The sequence below is a fragment of the Electrona antarctica genome, assembly GCF_951216825.1.
Source record: "Electrona antarctica genome assembly, chromosome: 24".
NCBI classification, from domain to species: domain Eukaryota; kingdom Metazoa; phylum Chordata; class Actinopteri; order Myctophiformes; family Myctophidae; genus Electrona; species Electrona antarctica.
This window is the reverse complement of record NC_136803.1, coordinates 31,423,930-31,440,060: the sequence shown is the minus strand read 5'-3', so window position 1 is coordinate 31,440,060 and position 16,131 is coordinate 31,423,930. Positions and strand designations below refer to the sequence as shown.

At 41.0% G+C, this 16,131-nt stretch overlaps 1 protein-coding gene across 1 annotated transcript; it reads right to left on the bottom strand.

The window, feature by feature from the left end:
• Positions 1 to 5,242: 5,242 nt before the first annotated feature.
• On the bottom strand, positions 5,243 to 15,977 carry LOC306917245 (fas apoptotic inhibitory molecule 1-like). Its single transcript, XM_079495385.1, has 4 exons — positions 15,752 to 15,977; positions 12,237 to 12,465; positions 8,534 to 8,583; positions 5,243 to 5,514 (listed from the first exon to the last, which is right to left on the bottom strand). The coding sequence occupies exons 1-4, from the start codon at positions 15,863 to 15,865 to the stop codon at positions 5,365 to 5,367; spliced, it is 543 nt and encodes a 180-aa protein (XP_079351511.1). The 5' UTR covers positions 15,866 to 15,977; the 3' UTR covers positions 5,243 to 5,364.
• Between the last annotated feature and the right edge of the window lie 154 nt (positions 15,978 to 16,131).

Below are 16,131 nucleotides of genomic sequence, written 5' to 3'. Positions count from 1 at the left end.
TCAGCTGGAGAGACAGAGACATGTGTTACTAAACAAACACACTACGATAGAAATACGATCAGAATACAGCAATTTAACACAATTTAACAAGTCTAGGTGTGTCTTCCGTGAGGAAGAAGCCCAACAAACCCACGGTGAGGCCTTTAGGAGGGCCATTCAAGCCGCATGCAAGCGGAGCCTGCAGTACCACCATGGGCCAAACCATTGCGGCTCGAGAATCCACCACTCCTGAATGAAGTGCCTGCATGGTGCTGGGACTCTGGTGCAACGCACAGGTCCTGGACCTGGTGAGAGCAGGAGTGGACCTGGTGAGACGTAGGAGGGGCCCGGACAGGATTCAACCCACATCCTAGTCCTTCCACGCGCCAGATTGATGCGATCATCATCATACCCAGTCCCGGCAGAGTAGTTCAGGAGGAACGGATTGTGTGGCCCTGGTTTTTCCCTAATGGGACTGATCGAGGGTAGCTACTGGGACGTGAGGGCTATGATGTTGCGAGACCCGAAACCCAGATGTCCTTGGGATACATCACTGAGGATACGTCCCAGGTGCATCCATGCGATGTATTTTAGTTTTAGGTGAGACATGACCTTTGACATGACCTAAATGTCTCAATAGAACAGAGCAGGGAGACAAATCACAACCACCCCAATTGTATAAGCTATATTGTATTAACAACTAACATAGCCTACTCTACCATACAGATTGGACAAAATTACATTTTATTCATTAAAAGGTTACATAGTGCCGCTTTAAGTACTACTCTCAAATGGTTCTCTAGTATATCTATGCACTGTATAATAAGATTAATATACAAACACGTAGAGTTCATTTCTCCAGTATCAGAGCTTGTAATTTAAAACAATGTCACGTAATAAAAAGACAAACATTTTGTCTTTATTACATGACAATTACAACAATTTCTTTAATGTATGGGTAGGTTACCTGACAAACACTTACGCAAGGCAAAATTATACCCCATGCAAAGTCTGCTGGTTCCCAGTTCAAGAAGGTGATCATTGCGTGGAGCTTACGCAACCATGACCAATTCCACTGTCCTGTTTAGTTTGTTCTGGTTTGACAAAGAGCCATCTAATAGAAGAGTTACGATATTGAGGGGGCAGAAACCGAGCGCTCGAGCGCTGTTCATGCAGCCTGGAGAGGGACAAGCTGGAGTTTGAAATACATTGTTTTCAACCAGGGCGGCGCAAATAAGAGCTATTTTAGGCATTTTAAGTCTTGTACAGTAACAACTAAAGTCTCTGTAATGTTTATGTTGTACGATTTCTACCAAACAATCTAAAATAAAGGGATTGAAGATCATTAAAGCTGGGCTGTTGCCTGGGTCCAATGCATTTCTGCCGACTTCCGGTCCCCATTCTCAATAGAAGTCTATGTAGGAGAGCCGTCATTGGACTGGCCCCATGAAGTGAACAGAGTTCGTCTTACTCTATGGCTCTGGTTTGACAAAAGCACTAGTTAACATTTGACACATTAGCATTTTGAACAGCTAGCTGCAACAATAACATACACGAACATATATGTAACAAAACAAACAAAAAATAATCCCAGCAAGAATTCCCAATGTATAAACACAAGAGAAATACAATGCTATACATTTTATTTTCTACATTAACACAGACATAAACGTATTATTTGATGCACGTGTGTATAATTAAACATATATTGTATCTACATATAAAAAAGAAAGAAAGAAAAACATTGCCATATTTACAACATCACTATATTTTATTTTGCAGTTATTGTTTTAGATCATGGGTTCAGAAAAGTTGGGTCCCAGGGACCCTCAGGATTCCAAATTGACCCTTATACAGATCTGTAACTCTGAGTGTGTACAAATGGAACCTAATGGACCCGACTTGTGAACAGCGTGTGAAATAAATACAAAAAGTTTGAGGAACCTCTGATGTAGATCATGCTGGTACATAATTATTGTATAGGTGCTGGTAGAGTCAGTGTTATTGTTGTTGGTATAGACTACATGGGCAACTGGTGGCACTTAATGCGGCTCGCAGTCGCAGGTTAATATCAGAATACTGATATATTATTGATTTCAGCTGTTACAATTCCAAACATGTAAACAAGACCCGCTTTAATTACTTCAGTCTATATATGTATACTGTAGCTTAACTCTTTGAGAGTTTCAAGGATTTCTATATAGTTTGTAGACTTCTCTATGGCAGAATGGCGTTTTTGAATGATTTATTGAAAATTCTCTGTTGTGAATGTGTGACAACGAAAGACCTTCAGAGAAAGCTTGACTTGTCTGCTTCCAGGAAAAAAATGAACTGAGTTGATACAATGTTTAGTTCTTGTGTTGGAAGCCATTTAAAAGAGCCTGCATTTACACTGTTTCTGTTTCTAGGACAACCAAAAAAAGTTATGCCCGGTTGAAGTTTTATTTTCTAAATAACTTGTTTTCTGCTGGGCGTACATAGCCATGCAATATCTCATTTTAAAGGGTGAGTTGTCTAGTTCAATTAAAATAAAATAAAAAGTTTCTCACATGTACCACTGTAGATATTTTGCCATCTATAAATAGCATGGTCAGTCATGATCAATCTGACCTATCCAGCTAAAAGTCCCCATAGCTCTGAAATTGGAACATCATATAAACTCAATTCTTTTTTGGGGTAAAATTAGACATTCTAACGCACATTTTGATATATACCATGTTTACATAGTCTTACCAGTACCTTGTCTATTCATGCATGTATCTCAAAAACCTGTTATGAAGAAACACAGTTTTGATAAAAAACACATCCAAGGACATTGTTTTGATATGACTTGGTGCCCATGATATGTATCAAAATATAGACTTGAATGTATACTGTATTATAAAAAAGAAATTGAGTTATTACCATCTACCGTTACAGAGTAAATCACAGTTGAAACTTGCTTAGTCATATACAATAAACCTCACAATAGTGAACAAAATAGTCATGACAGGTCTAACTCATTGTAAAAGAGTCTTTTATTTTTTACGACTACTAACATAATAAAATGATAAATATTACAGAAAATAAGTAGGCCTACATACAAAACAGTTACTCCTCCCCTAGCTCTGATCCATAGCTCTAAATGCGCATTTAGAGCTATGGATCAGAGCTACTCCTCCCAAATGTCCCCAAACCCAGTCCTTGACGGTGTGTGTGTGTGAGTTAACCTGACTCCGCCATATGGGGCAGCAGAGTGTACAGTGTGTTCCCCCCTCCTGCTCCCATCTGGGAACTCTCAGGCAGACTTGATGCCCGGCCACAAAACGGCCTGGCCAATCAGCAGCAGCTTCTAGCAACTTCTAGCAGCAGCTTCTAGCTTCTACTAGTTGCTGCTGATTGGCCAGGCCGTTTTGTGAGCAACTTCGCTTCTAGCTGCTGCTGATTGGCCAGGCCGTTTTGTGGCCGGGCATCAAGTCTGCCTGAGAGTTCCCAGATGGGAGCAGGAGGGGGGAACCCAGTGTACTCTCTGCTGCCCCATCTGGCGGAGTCAGGTTATGTGTGAGTAGGCTAAATAAAAAAAAACACCCAAAAACTGCCCCCCCTGAAATGAATGAATGAATGAATCCGGTTCAGTGTCGGAGAACGCCATCGCAGTCTTGACTCTTCATCCTCCTCCTCCTCCTCATCTGATGCCAGTTCTAAATATATAAAAAGAAATAAACATTTTAGCTGTAGTCAGTGCACGCTACTATTACATGGCGTTTTACCCGGCTGCTGGCGATCAATGATTTTATTGTGCAGTGTCTTTGTGGGCCGAGTCGTGGCATGACAAATACAAATAGATGCTTGTATAAGTAGTATCACGATAAAATAATATGGCAACGTTAGAATGAAACACCAATGAGTGATCGCTGCCGCTGGTAATGTAGCTAGCTGCCCAGGGTATATCCAGCACCATTGCGTCGCAATCATCCAGCAACATTGGTACTGGCTATTGCCCGGGCTTGTGGCCCGGCCAATAGCCAGTACCATTTGTGCAGTGTTTGTTAGCAACTACTACTAGCCAACAGCCAGTGGAATGTGGTGACGTGATGGTGCTGGATATACGCTGGGCAGCTACATTACACGCGATCACTCATTGGTGGTGTCATTCTAACGTCGCCATATTATTTTATCGTGATACTAATTATACAAACATCTATTTGTATGCCACGATGCCACGATTCGGCCCACAAAGACACAGTACAATACATTCATTTGATCAGATGTTTTTGTTAGCTACGTCGATCACCTATAGTACCGACCCTTGTTATATATTCTCCGACTATGCCTGTCACGATGACTAAACCAGTTAGATCTATCCATATATGGTTCTACCACATCTATCTGATATCAGCACTAGGTCGGCTCGGGCCAAATATAGGGATCGTCTTACTAGACATGTCATATTAGGGCATTTTCGAATACAATAAAATTACCTTTTAGCGAAGGCATCAGCCTTGGTGGTAACTCCGGTGGGGAGAAGAAAAAACATTGCACACGTGTAATCCGCGAGGGTGGATGTTGCAGCCCGGCCAACGGTCTGGGACTGGAGAATGCCACTGGACACGGATGGATCATTTTTCAGATTGTTTTTTTTGCGGCGACTGCAAACCTGGCTGAAAAACTCTTCCTCCAGTGCCCACCTCGGAGGAGTCAACCAACCCCCCTGTTCACTGGGGGCTGGGCGTCAGTTTCCAATAGGAAAGCATACACGTGTGTCACGTGACACGGGAATTCTGGGAAATGTAGTTGATATTTATGCTCAATACTCAATACAGAGGTGCGGACCGAATTAATGTATTGGTATTAGTAAAAAAAGAGAACTACGGAAAATCACGTACAGGGCAGAAAAGACTAATGCAAAACTCCACGTGTTTTCCAGTAGTAATCTGTCTAAGGGTTAATGACTAGTATTAAAATGTTATTGTCCAATGTATTTGTATTTAGTTCATAAAGTTAACACAACTATAACTAAATGCATTTGAAATTAAATAAAAAAGGTTACTTTTCAGGATTCCAATAAAAAAATAGCAAAAAATAAATAAACCAAGTTTTAAATTCAAATATTTATGATGAATTGAACAAGGTGGACCCTCTTGTAAACAAGTCTAGTGCTTTATTGGTCGTCCACTCACAGTTAACAATTTTTTGTATTGAGTTGTGCTTGAAATGTACTGTAATTCTGCAAACTGAAATGCTTCAATCAATATAGCAAAAATAGTTGATCTACAAGCCACGTTTTGAGCTTGTAGATCGGCTATTGTTTTCTATGCTATGTATTGTGGCCCTCTGGAGTGTGTGTGGAAATATAGTGGCCCTCTCCATCGTCCAAAGTTGCCCACCACTGGTATAGAGTCAGTGTTATTGTATGGTCGCGGGTATGGCCTCCCCGTCCACCAGCAGATAGTGAACAATGCCAGTCTTCTTCTTGCCTCCACTGACAGCCTTGATGCAACACTCATGGTCCTCCAACAAGAAGTGTGTCTCTGTTCCGTCGTCCACAAACTCCCCCTGTGAACAGTCAGGTCAGTTCGTTATTAGGTTAGGCTTTCAGGCGTTTTGGACTTTACTCGATTTTCCAGGCCGCCTTCAAATCCAGTCCTACGATGGTATGCGGTTGCACTGATCGTAGCAACGGTCACAGAAAAGACACTGCTGTGTAACACTGCTGTGGTGCCCCACGTGTGTGCAATTTAGTTTTTTTTGGCGTGACTCTATTCTCATGCCAAGTTTGGTGCAGATCAGAGCAACAGTGCACCCTGACAACATGTAAGCAGAGTTTTAAAACATGGTTCCTGGGCAGAAGTAAACGGTTTTGTACAATGTGGGGAACTCAGGACCACAATGGAAACAAGCAAAGGCTTTTTTTGTGTCTAAAGTCCATTTGGCGTTTTTTAAAATGATTTCATTTTCTGTAATTTTCTTAAACTGCAAATAAAGTATTCTATCTATCTATCTGTACAATGTGGCTCCTGGTGAGACTCAAAGAGGACAAAAAAACATCTGCACACTAGTTTCTAGAGCTCCGAGACTTACTTTTTAAAGATGCAACAATTGCAACGTTTCGACCTACAAGGTCGTCATCAGGCATATATTACAATGACAGAAAAAAAGAGCAATCATTGATTAATGATCATGCATAACACCTCGGGAGTGGGAATTAGCACAGCAACCTAGACCTGGTGAGACTATCATGACAGAACCCTGAACAGTGTTTATGCCAAGTTTGATGCGGATCGGGGCAATGGTGTGCTTGTGTTTCCCAGGCCCCTGTGCCCACCTGGGGCATTCCCCATAACAGCTGAGGGGCGCTGTCCCCCCTCTATAATATAGGAAGGCCTATATTCAGCAATTAGTGTAGATTTTCGTCTTACACAAACATTAAATTCTCATTGACAATGAATGGAGAATTTACGTCATTGTGTCTGAGCAAATCTGTATTTTTGTCCTGCACAAAGATTCAATTCCCATTGACAATGAATGGAGAATGTACGTCATGTGTGTCTAAGCAAATATACATGTTACGTCATGATGATGTACGATGATAAGAGCGCCGCTCACTTCACACGGGTGGGATTTTTCCAGGCGGCAGTGGCTCAGGGGTAGAGTGGCTGGATGGTAACCGCAAGGTTGCCAGTTCGAACCCGGGCTCCCCCAGAGTTGGTGTCGAAGTGTCCTTGAGCAAGACACTGAACCCCTAATTGCTCCTGATGTGCTGGTTGATGCCTTGCATGGTTTCCACCGCCATCAGTGTATGAATGAATGTGTGTGTGAATGGGTGAATGTAATGCACAATCTATGTAAAGTGCCTTGGATAAAGGTGCTATATAAATGCACCATTTTCCAGGTAAATGTACTTAGTTACTTTCCACCAATGCTTATTACTGTGTCCATCACTTACTTAAGTCTTAATCTTAAACCTTTTACTATTTTCACCAAAATGTTAGCCCCAGAATAGGGATGATATAGAGTTCAAGTCAGGTACAAAATGTTCACACAGGGTCTCTGGTCTGGTGGTTCACCTGGTGTACCGCTTTTCAATCTGGTTCAGTGTTTTTGTTGGATCCGTTGTCTGCCCTCTCCTCACCCCCTCTCGTCTCAGCCCAGTGTGCTATCAAATCCTACTGTATATTAAAATTGCCTAGAGGGTGGGTTTACAGTATCTTGAACTGTGGATGTCACAGGCAGGGGCCCGGTCAGCCAGGAGAAATTTTATCTGATCAACATTAATAACCCATTAAGACCTGAAGCCGATTGTACAAATGCCTTCTAAAGTCTATAACAGTTTTTGTGGAAAAAACGTATGTTGCTACTGTATGTTAGCGGTTCTCAAAACCTTTTCATGTCAATGACCCCCAAAATGATATGTATTTGGCTGCGGACCACCATCTCAAAATATTTTGTTCCAGGGACCCCCAGAAGCAAAGACTATATATATATATATATATATATATATATATGTATCAAATATGGCTAAAATCTAAATAGAAGTTCCTAATTTGATTCTCACGAAGATCGGGGACTTTAGTTCATTAGCAAGGACACAGTAGTATTTGGGAAAAACATCAAAGCATTACCTGATTTGCCAAAGCTATAGTTCTATTGTTGCATTTCAATAGCATGAAGGGCTTTGTTCCAAAATGCAAAACAATATCCGTATTCACTCATCTAATGTGTTTTTCTCACATAGGCTAAATATAATCACGCTCCTCCTAGTCTTCATAGCTCAACAGCATTATCTTAATCCCTCCACAAAGAGCATTTATACCACAGAACCAGAAGTCAATAGCTGGTCTTCACAAGTTCACATGAGTCTAATCCCGGGCGATTTATTTCTATAGCTCAGTACATAATGATGTGTGTGTGAACTTTGATTCACTGTTTAGTGTGCCAACAAAACGATCAGAGGAATAATAAACTATTGTGGAAGATCAAAGCAAGTAATATGCTCAAATTTGCATATCAGCTGACGGAAAACAATGAATGCGGCAGATAGGACATCAGTGTTTTGTTTGCCCAGGGGGGGGGGGGGGGGGGGGGGCATTAGACAGAATTATGTTTACATGTGTTGTGTTACTGTTAGGGTCACTGGCATAATTTAATAAGACTAAGGCTGCTGTTTTTCTGTTGACAATGAGCTCACTTCCATTTGCAATGCATTAGAGGTTCTCAACCTGTAGATTGGGATCGGGACCCCTCCCCCCATGAAATACATATTTTCACAATATGTATCTGTGGAACCGAGTCAAACAAAATGTAATGCCTCATTCCTTGAGTGTCAGGGTGGGGGGGGGGGTCCCCAGTTCAAATATGATTATTTTGGGGGTCACTGCCTAAAAAGGTTGACAACCAGTGCATTAGAGCAATGTTTCCCAAACATAGGCTGGTGACCCGTTTTTTTTCTTTTTTTACCTTTCCAATGGAAAAAAGCTTGTATATTCACCGTTTTTGAAACAGGGCTTAAACTGTTAATTCATAATGTATTTTTGGTACATTGTGGGTGAAGCCAGCGTTAGACTCAATATCTTACCGTAGTCTCCATCTGCTGTCCATTACACCACACGTCCATTGTGTCCTTTTCTGTTGGAGAGAAGAGCCGCTCTGCTGTTAATCCAATCCACAGTTTGTTATAGAGCTGAAATTTGTATTTATCTACTTGAAAACATATCCATTAATGGACAAGAGGTACACAATGGGTCGTCATGCAACTCCTTGATACCAAACGGTTGCGAGGAGTTGCATCATGGCGACCCATTGGGTGTGGTTTGGGCCATTGAATTGAACCAGTTGAACCAGTTGAATCACTTGGGTCAACTTGGGTTGACGTGCAACAGGACATATAACTCTAGAATTGATTTTAAGATACTTTAATTTGTTTATACATCTTTACATGGGCTGGCCCCCTCATACTTATCTGACCTCTTGGATGATTATACTCCAGCTAGACCTTTGAGGTCTGCCGGCCAGCTGCTTCTGACTGTTCCCCCGTCCAATTTAAGATCCAGAGGTGATCGTGCCTTCGCTGTTGCAGCACCCATTCTCTGGAATAGTCTCCCTTTTTATATTAAAAGTGCTCAGTCCATTGAACTATTTAAGTCTCTTCTTAAGACACATCTCTTTTCTATGGCCTTTCTATGATTTTTTATTTTTGTCATTTGAACTGTTTCACTTCTTGTTGTTATGTGGGTGCGCATCCATACTTGATGTTTCTGTATTTTGTATGCATAACTGTTTCTAGATTTTATTGTGTAAAGCACTTTGGTCAATCTCGATTGTTTTAAATGTGCTATATAAATAAAGCTTGATTTGATTTGATTTGATTTAGATTCATCTAGAGTTGCAAATTGCAGCTAGATCCGAGCAGTGCACGTGTCGTGCTGTGCTCTCCTGTGATTCATATATGTCTGCCTTCATTGATAGTACCCGTGGAGATCGACAGGAAACGCAGAGAAGGGAGACAGGGAGTGACACGCAGCAACGGTTCTCAGGATCGGGATTCAAACTCGCAACATATGCTGTCAAGCTGCATTAGAGCAGATGATGGATGGAGCCCGCACACCACAGGTACAATAAGACTTTCTTCATTGAGAAATCTGACAACGTGAAATCTGACAACGTGAGATCTTCATCAGGTCATGACCTGATGAAGATCAAATAGATCGAAACGTTGTCAGATTTCTCAATAAAGAAAGTCTTCTTGTACCTGTGGTGTGCAGGCTCCATATCCATCATCTGCTGAGGTTTATTTAGGCCAGCACCCAGCCTGTCGATGTGCGTATTCTACGTCAGCTCAAGCTGCATTAGAGCCTAATGCCTATAGGTGATATGCGCCTGGACTGCTAGGCCCCCTCCTGTGAGTCATGCCTACAGCAGTAAAGGTCAATCGGTCTGATTGTCTGTCTCTAAAGGCTATTTATTTCCCCCTACATTACTTAGCAGTGACATTTTCCTCCATGACTAAAATAGAGTCTTTGTTCTCCACGGTAATGTATTTTATAAGCCACTGCAGCTTCTCATCTTCTCACTTGCATGAATCAATCGTTGCTACTCTGTGACCTTATTAATTTGTACTGAACAAACTTCCAGAAAACCCGAACTTAGTTATTTTCATTCTGCTCTGAATTTTAATCTCCTTTTTATATATTCAGTTCTTCTATGTCTTTTTTTTTTTAACTCTGGTGTCTTGAAGTCTTTTAACACTTTAATGCTTTGTGTAAATGCTTTGTGAAATGTGCCAATGTTGCCTCTACATCAAAAAAAAAGTCCAGCAGCGTCTTTTTTTTCCTGAGGAAAATGCGTTCTTTTAATGTCTCGTCTGTAATGATGACTCTTTTCTATAGAAGTTTTATTGAATGTGTTCTCATGTTTTGTATGGTTGCCTGGTACGGTAATATGACCCTGGCGACAGGCTCAGCAACCTCGTCAAAGTGGCCAGTAAGATTTCTGGGAGAACCCAAGCCCAACTCATACACCTGTAGGCCTACAAGAGGCAGATGTTTAAGAGGTCTCCGATCACCCACTTCGGTCTGAGTTTGAACTGTTGCCCTCAGGTCGTCGGCTGAGGGTGCTCCACTACAAAGACTAATCGGTTCAAACTATCCTTTATCCCGGCTGCTATTCAACTGCTGAACAGCGGATAGCACTTTATTCTTGCCTCTTTGAACATATTGCCCACTAATGCACTTTTGCTGACTTTGCTACTATTGAATGTCATGAATTCTCTGTCTCTAGTGCCCTGTTCTTAGCTCTTAGTCTTAGTGTTTTGAATGTTGTTTGTTGCGTGTATTCTTTACTATTATCTGGCTGCAAACCAATTTCCCGCAAGGGACAATAAAGCTAACCTTGAACCTTGAACCTTAAACAAATAAACTTAGCCTTGCAATGTTGTATATGTACAAATAAACAGAATCAAACTATAGACCACTACAGCACACTACAGCATAATCTAATTTCCAAATAAACAGAATCAAACTATAGACCACTACAGCATAATCTAATTTCCATGTGTTATATGATAAGCATTTGATTTTTTTTTGTAATTCTTTTGTCTGTCTCTGATGTTGACAACACAGGACATGCAGGCGTTCCCGTGTCCGATCAGCTCGCTTGGCAGCCGCAAGCGTGTCCAAAAATAGAGCCCCTCGCTGAACGTGTCACCTGAAAAGATGATGTCACAGAGGGTGACACCACATGGGTGCCACAGTGCAGTGCGCTCACCTACAGACAGTACACGCCTCACTGCAAATGGTGGCATGATGGCATGCTGGCTACTGCTGCAGTGTTGTTTTTGGCAGCACATTTTGATTTTAGTTTTAGTCGTAGTCTCTTGAATAGTTTTCATTTAGTTTCAGTCACATTTTAGTCACCCGGAATGTTTTAGTGTTAGTCTAGTTTTAGTCGACTAAATATCATAAGATTTTAGTCTAAATTTGACTAATTTTACACTTAGCCTACAAAAAAAAATAGCCTACAAGCTCACAACGCGTTGTGTACTGTCACACCTGAAATCATCATATATACAGTTAATAGGTGTGTGTGTGTGTGTGTGTGTGTGTGTGTGTGTGTGTGTGTGTGTGTGTGTGTGTGTGTGTGTGTGTGTGTGTGTGTGTGTTAGGATACGGTTGTGAAACTTGGTTGTGAAAACCAACCAAACGCTATTTTCGTGCTCGGACAGACCCAGCCAGCCAGCCACGCACACACACACACACACACACACAGACACACAAAGCTCCGTAATGAAGTGGTTACACCACTTAAAAAGTAAATGTACTGTAACTATTTAGTACAAAATGTTTTATTATATTCAAATTATATTACATTTTCAATTAATTGAATAACCGAGAAGAGCATTTTATCTAATTTGACATATCTCAACTCGATTAACCACTAACTTTGTCGCACAACTGTGACGTGGGAAAATAGTTAGAATAGCTGATGTACAAGCTCACAACCTTAGTCTAAGCTCACAATGCGCCGTCATGTGAGGTTGTAGAAAGTATTTCTGAAACTTTTGCCTGTACCTGTAATCCTGTATGCTGACATGCCCAAAATAGGAGTGGATTACTAATAGATTAATTAATACAAATTATCAATTATATCATATGGTTGACCGGAGTGCCCACTGCCTACACTATACTAGTGTATTTCTGTTTTCGCTCTACATTAAATATTTTCTGCAAAGGTTTTCTCCAAATACGGATGTTAATACACCATTGTGTAAAACCTCTCCTTACCCAATACTATCCTGTAGTCCACTCCGTCCACTTTGAGCAGCCACGTCTTGGACGTCTTGGATCGGTTGCTGAGGAACTTCTCCAGGCTCTTGCCGTCGATCTCCAGCGTGTACTCGTAGTTGAAGCCGTTGACGGCGTCGATGTGGACCGTGGCTCTGGTCTCCAGGGCTCCCACCGTGAACGTCTCCCTCCCGACCAGCTTGAACATCCAGTCTTTCCTGATGACTTCCTGGCGGGGAGAAGGTCAGGGAGAATATATATATACCGTGGTTTCTGGCAGCGGCGGTGTGTAAAGTAACTAAGTACGCCTACTCAAGAACTGTCTCAAGCAGAATCAAAGGGAACTTTGAGGTACTACTTATACTTTACTTGAGTATTTTTTTTTATATATATATATATATCTCTGCTGTCGGGAGGAAACCTCATATTTCCAAAATCTTTCAGGAAATGAAAAATATAAATTTTTCAGGAAATTAAGAAAACCTTATATTTTTATTAAAGGGTATTCAATAGCACTGATTTATGCCAAAAAAAATCATGAGAGCTACTTTAAAAATGACCAGTGCAACAAGATCTACCCACCAAAAATATTGCTGAAAATACTTTAAAGAACATGACAAACACACTTAGATTGAGAAATATAGGGGGGGAAATGGAAATAGTTTTTGTTTTTGTATGTAACTTTAAACTTTCTAATGCTACTGATCTTGTGTGTGCTCAACACTCTTGAAAACAAAGTAATCTGTTGTGGGTTAACAGGCCATTTTTTATGTCAATCAAGTCACCTTAATTCAAGTGTCAGATGCCAAATTATATATTTTTACATTTAAATTATATATGTTTTAGGGCCATGTCATGTGATCTACCTGCACAGCCCTACCTTTTGGGCACCCGGTTTAAGCCATTCTGAACGGGAACCCCTTTTGGTGTTTTAAACATTATGTTATAATTTAGCTATTGAAAAATAGCAGATCTACAAGCTCATAGCGCGGCAAAAATAGCAGTAGATCTGCTATTTTTGAAAAATCGTTCAAATGTGGCGCAAATCTTTGAATATATACCCTTTCAGAGCGAACATTTTTAACTACAATATTTGCTTCTGGGGGGGGGGTCCCTGGAACTACATATTTTGAGATGGGGGTCCGTGTGGCCAAATAGAGATAATTCTGGGGGTCCTTGACGTGAAAAAAGGTTGAGCATGCACCACGGACATAGAAACATGTGTTTTTCAGAAAAATGTTTTTTAATCAACCTCAGTCCAAAATGGGTTAAGTATAACGTTGAACACAGGACCTTTACAGTTGTAACAGAGTATTTTCTACATTGGGGTATTGCTACTTTTCTTGATGTAAAACATCGGGGGACTTGTCTTCTTCCACCACTGCATAGCACACATTCTGTCATTACAGTAGATTTAATACCACAGGGTTCTTTGGCCACTTCTCCCTTATATGGCCACATTACTGCACAATCATAGGCTTATATTATCTGGCACCGTGTCTGCGATACAACAACAACTACTACTACTACTGCTGATACTAATAATACTGCAATCACATTACATCTATTACATGTAAATATTAGATATTGTCTTAGCTATGATGACTGGTCAGTTTGTCCAGTGGAAAGGCAGTCAAGTACTGTATATCTTGGAGGCAAAATATATATATATATTTTACTCTACATTTAGAGTATTAATACAACACATAAACTGCAATATTAAAGTGATGAACACATTCAAATGTTACTAATTGCAATCCTATAGTATGATTGTGAAATGTCAGCCGAATGAGTATATTTATGTTTGGTACTGCACGTATAATGTTGATGCCAACAATAGCTTAACCCATTTTGGGAAAGGGAACCCCTTTTGGTGTTTTAAACATGATGTTATAATTTAGCTATTGAAAAATAGCAGATCTACAAGCTCATAGCGCGCCACCGAGTGGCGCGCTATGAACTTGTAGGTCTGCTATTTTTTAAAAATCGTTAAAATGTGCCTCAAATCTTTCCGAAAATTGTCATGATTTAGATTTTTTCTTTTTTTAATTTCGACGTCAGGCCTGAATGGGTTAATATCTTTTCCTCGAGTCATATTGTGAAGTATTTCTACGTAGCAGTATTGCTATACTTCGTCATGCGCTCATAATTATTTATAGCATTCTATTACTGTAGAATGCCAACCATAATTATATGGCATACAGCTACTCTCCATGCAGGGCCCCTCAGGGTTCCTTGCGGGGGTCCAAAAGGACCCTTAAAGGTCTGTAACTCTGAGAGTTATGGAGGTCCTCGCCATGTAAAAGTTTGAGGACCAATGGTCTTGGCTATACATTTGTCTTAGAGGCAATCTTTTCCTGTTCCAAAGAGCAATCCGTCAGGTGGAATAGTTAAAGTGACACTTGTACTCCTGGGAACCGTAAAACAGTGCTTCTCAAACATCTTCATTTCAAGTACCCTTAGTGTGGGCCACTATGTATTAAGGCCACGGATGTCCTGTAAACTCTGACAGTGTACAAATGGTCCATTTGTACACTGTCAAGAGTTACAGACCTGTAAGGTTCTATACTTGGTTTCTTAACTTTCAATAATGTCGCTGCACGCGACCCCCTCTGGAACCCCCTCAAGGACCCCTGGGGGTCCCAGCACCCCACTTTGAGAACCGCTGCCCTATACCTAAAAAAGAAAAAAAGTTCAATTTCCTGCCTGGACGAGGTTGTAAACACAGTCGGACACATGCAGGAGGAAGCAGGAGTCACAACGTGTCACATCCATGTGAGCCACAATGTAAACGTGTATTAAAGTGGGCTGCGGGGGAAACGCAACAACCACAGCTTATTTAACCACATCATAAACCAGTGTTGACCAAATAATGGGTCAGGACCCAACTTTGGGTCATGGGTCCATTTTGTATGGGTTGTGAGTACGTCTCCTTTTTTTAAGTGTCCTACACAAAATGATGAAAATATTTTTAAATTTGTTTTAATCCATTTAGACCGGAGGATGATGTCTTCTAAATCTTGACCGTTTTAAAAAAAAAACCATGTTTCTATGTCAGTTGTCCTTTTTCCTGTTATGGACCGAAATAAAATATATCTATCTATCTTATATAGGCCTATATATTTTTCAGAGCAAACGTTTACCTGAGATTTTTCAAAAATATTAGACCTACAAGATCGTAGCGCGCCAATCTGTGGCGCGCTATGAGCTTGTAGATCTGCTATTTTTCAATAGCTAAAGCATAACATAATGCTAGCACCAAAAGGGGTTCCCACCCAAAATGGGTTAACTCAAAGCTTTGCATCTGAGGAACAACATATTTTCAGATGGGGGTCGGTGGCCAATTACATATATTTTTGGGGGTCCTTGACATGAAAATGTTTGAGAACCACTAACATATAGAAACATGGGTTTTTCAGAAAACTGTCAGGATTTAGAAGACATTTGTAGAATCGTCCATCTAAATGGGTCAAGTGTCAGAGTGTAGCCCCCCCCCCCCCCCGCCCCTTCCTTACCTTTCCATTGACGTAGACGACACGCTTCCCAGAGGTGGTGCCGTGAGCGAAATTGATCCTGTGCACGCCGTCGCTCAGTGATACGTCCCAAACGGCCACCAGGTCATTGAACATCCTGTGTGCACTTTAAACACAATATTATAGTCTATATATATGATTTCTCTGACAAATGATATTCTCCTTCTGGGAGCTGTGTGTGTGTGTGTGTGTGATGCTTCGTCTTCTACTTGCTCTGTCCTGACTGAACTTTTAGACGAGTGAACTTAAGGCTCAGCAGACAGTGTATTACAGTAAGAGGCTTAGTGGGTAGTGAGGTCACTCTCTGTGCTGCCACAGTCAATTAGGAGACGGTGTCAAAGCCTCGGTGTCCATTTAAACTC

Bases quoted from the DNA above. Each gene is read 5' to 3' on its own strand.
- LOC306917245 (XM_079495385.1), bottom strand. From the start codon at position 15,865: ATGTTCAATGACCTGGTGGCCGTTTGGGACGTATCACTGAGCGACGGC. The intron at 12,466-15,751 runs GTAAGGAAGGGG...TCTCCCCGCCAG, and splicing joins TCGTCTACGTCAATGGAAAG to GAAGTCATCAGGAAAGACTG. The intron at 8,584-12,236 runs GTAAGGAGAGGT...TCTCTCCAACAG, and splicing joins GGACTACAGGATAGTATTGG to AAAAGGACACAATGGACGTG.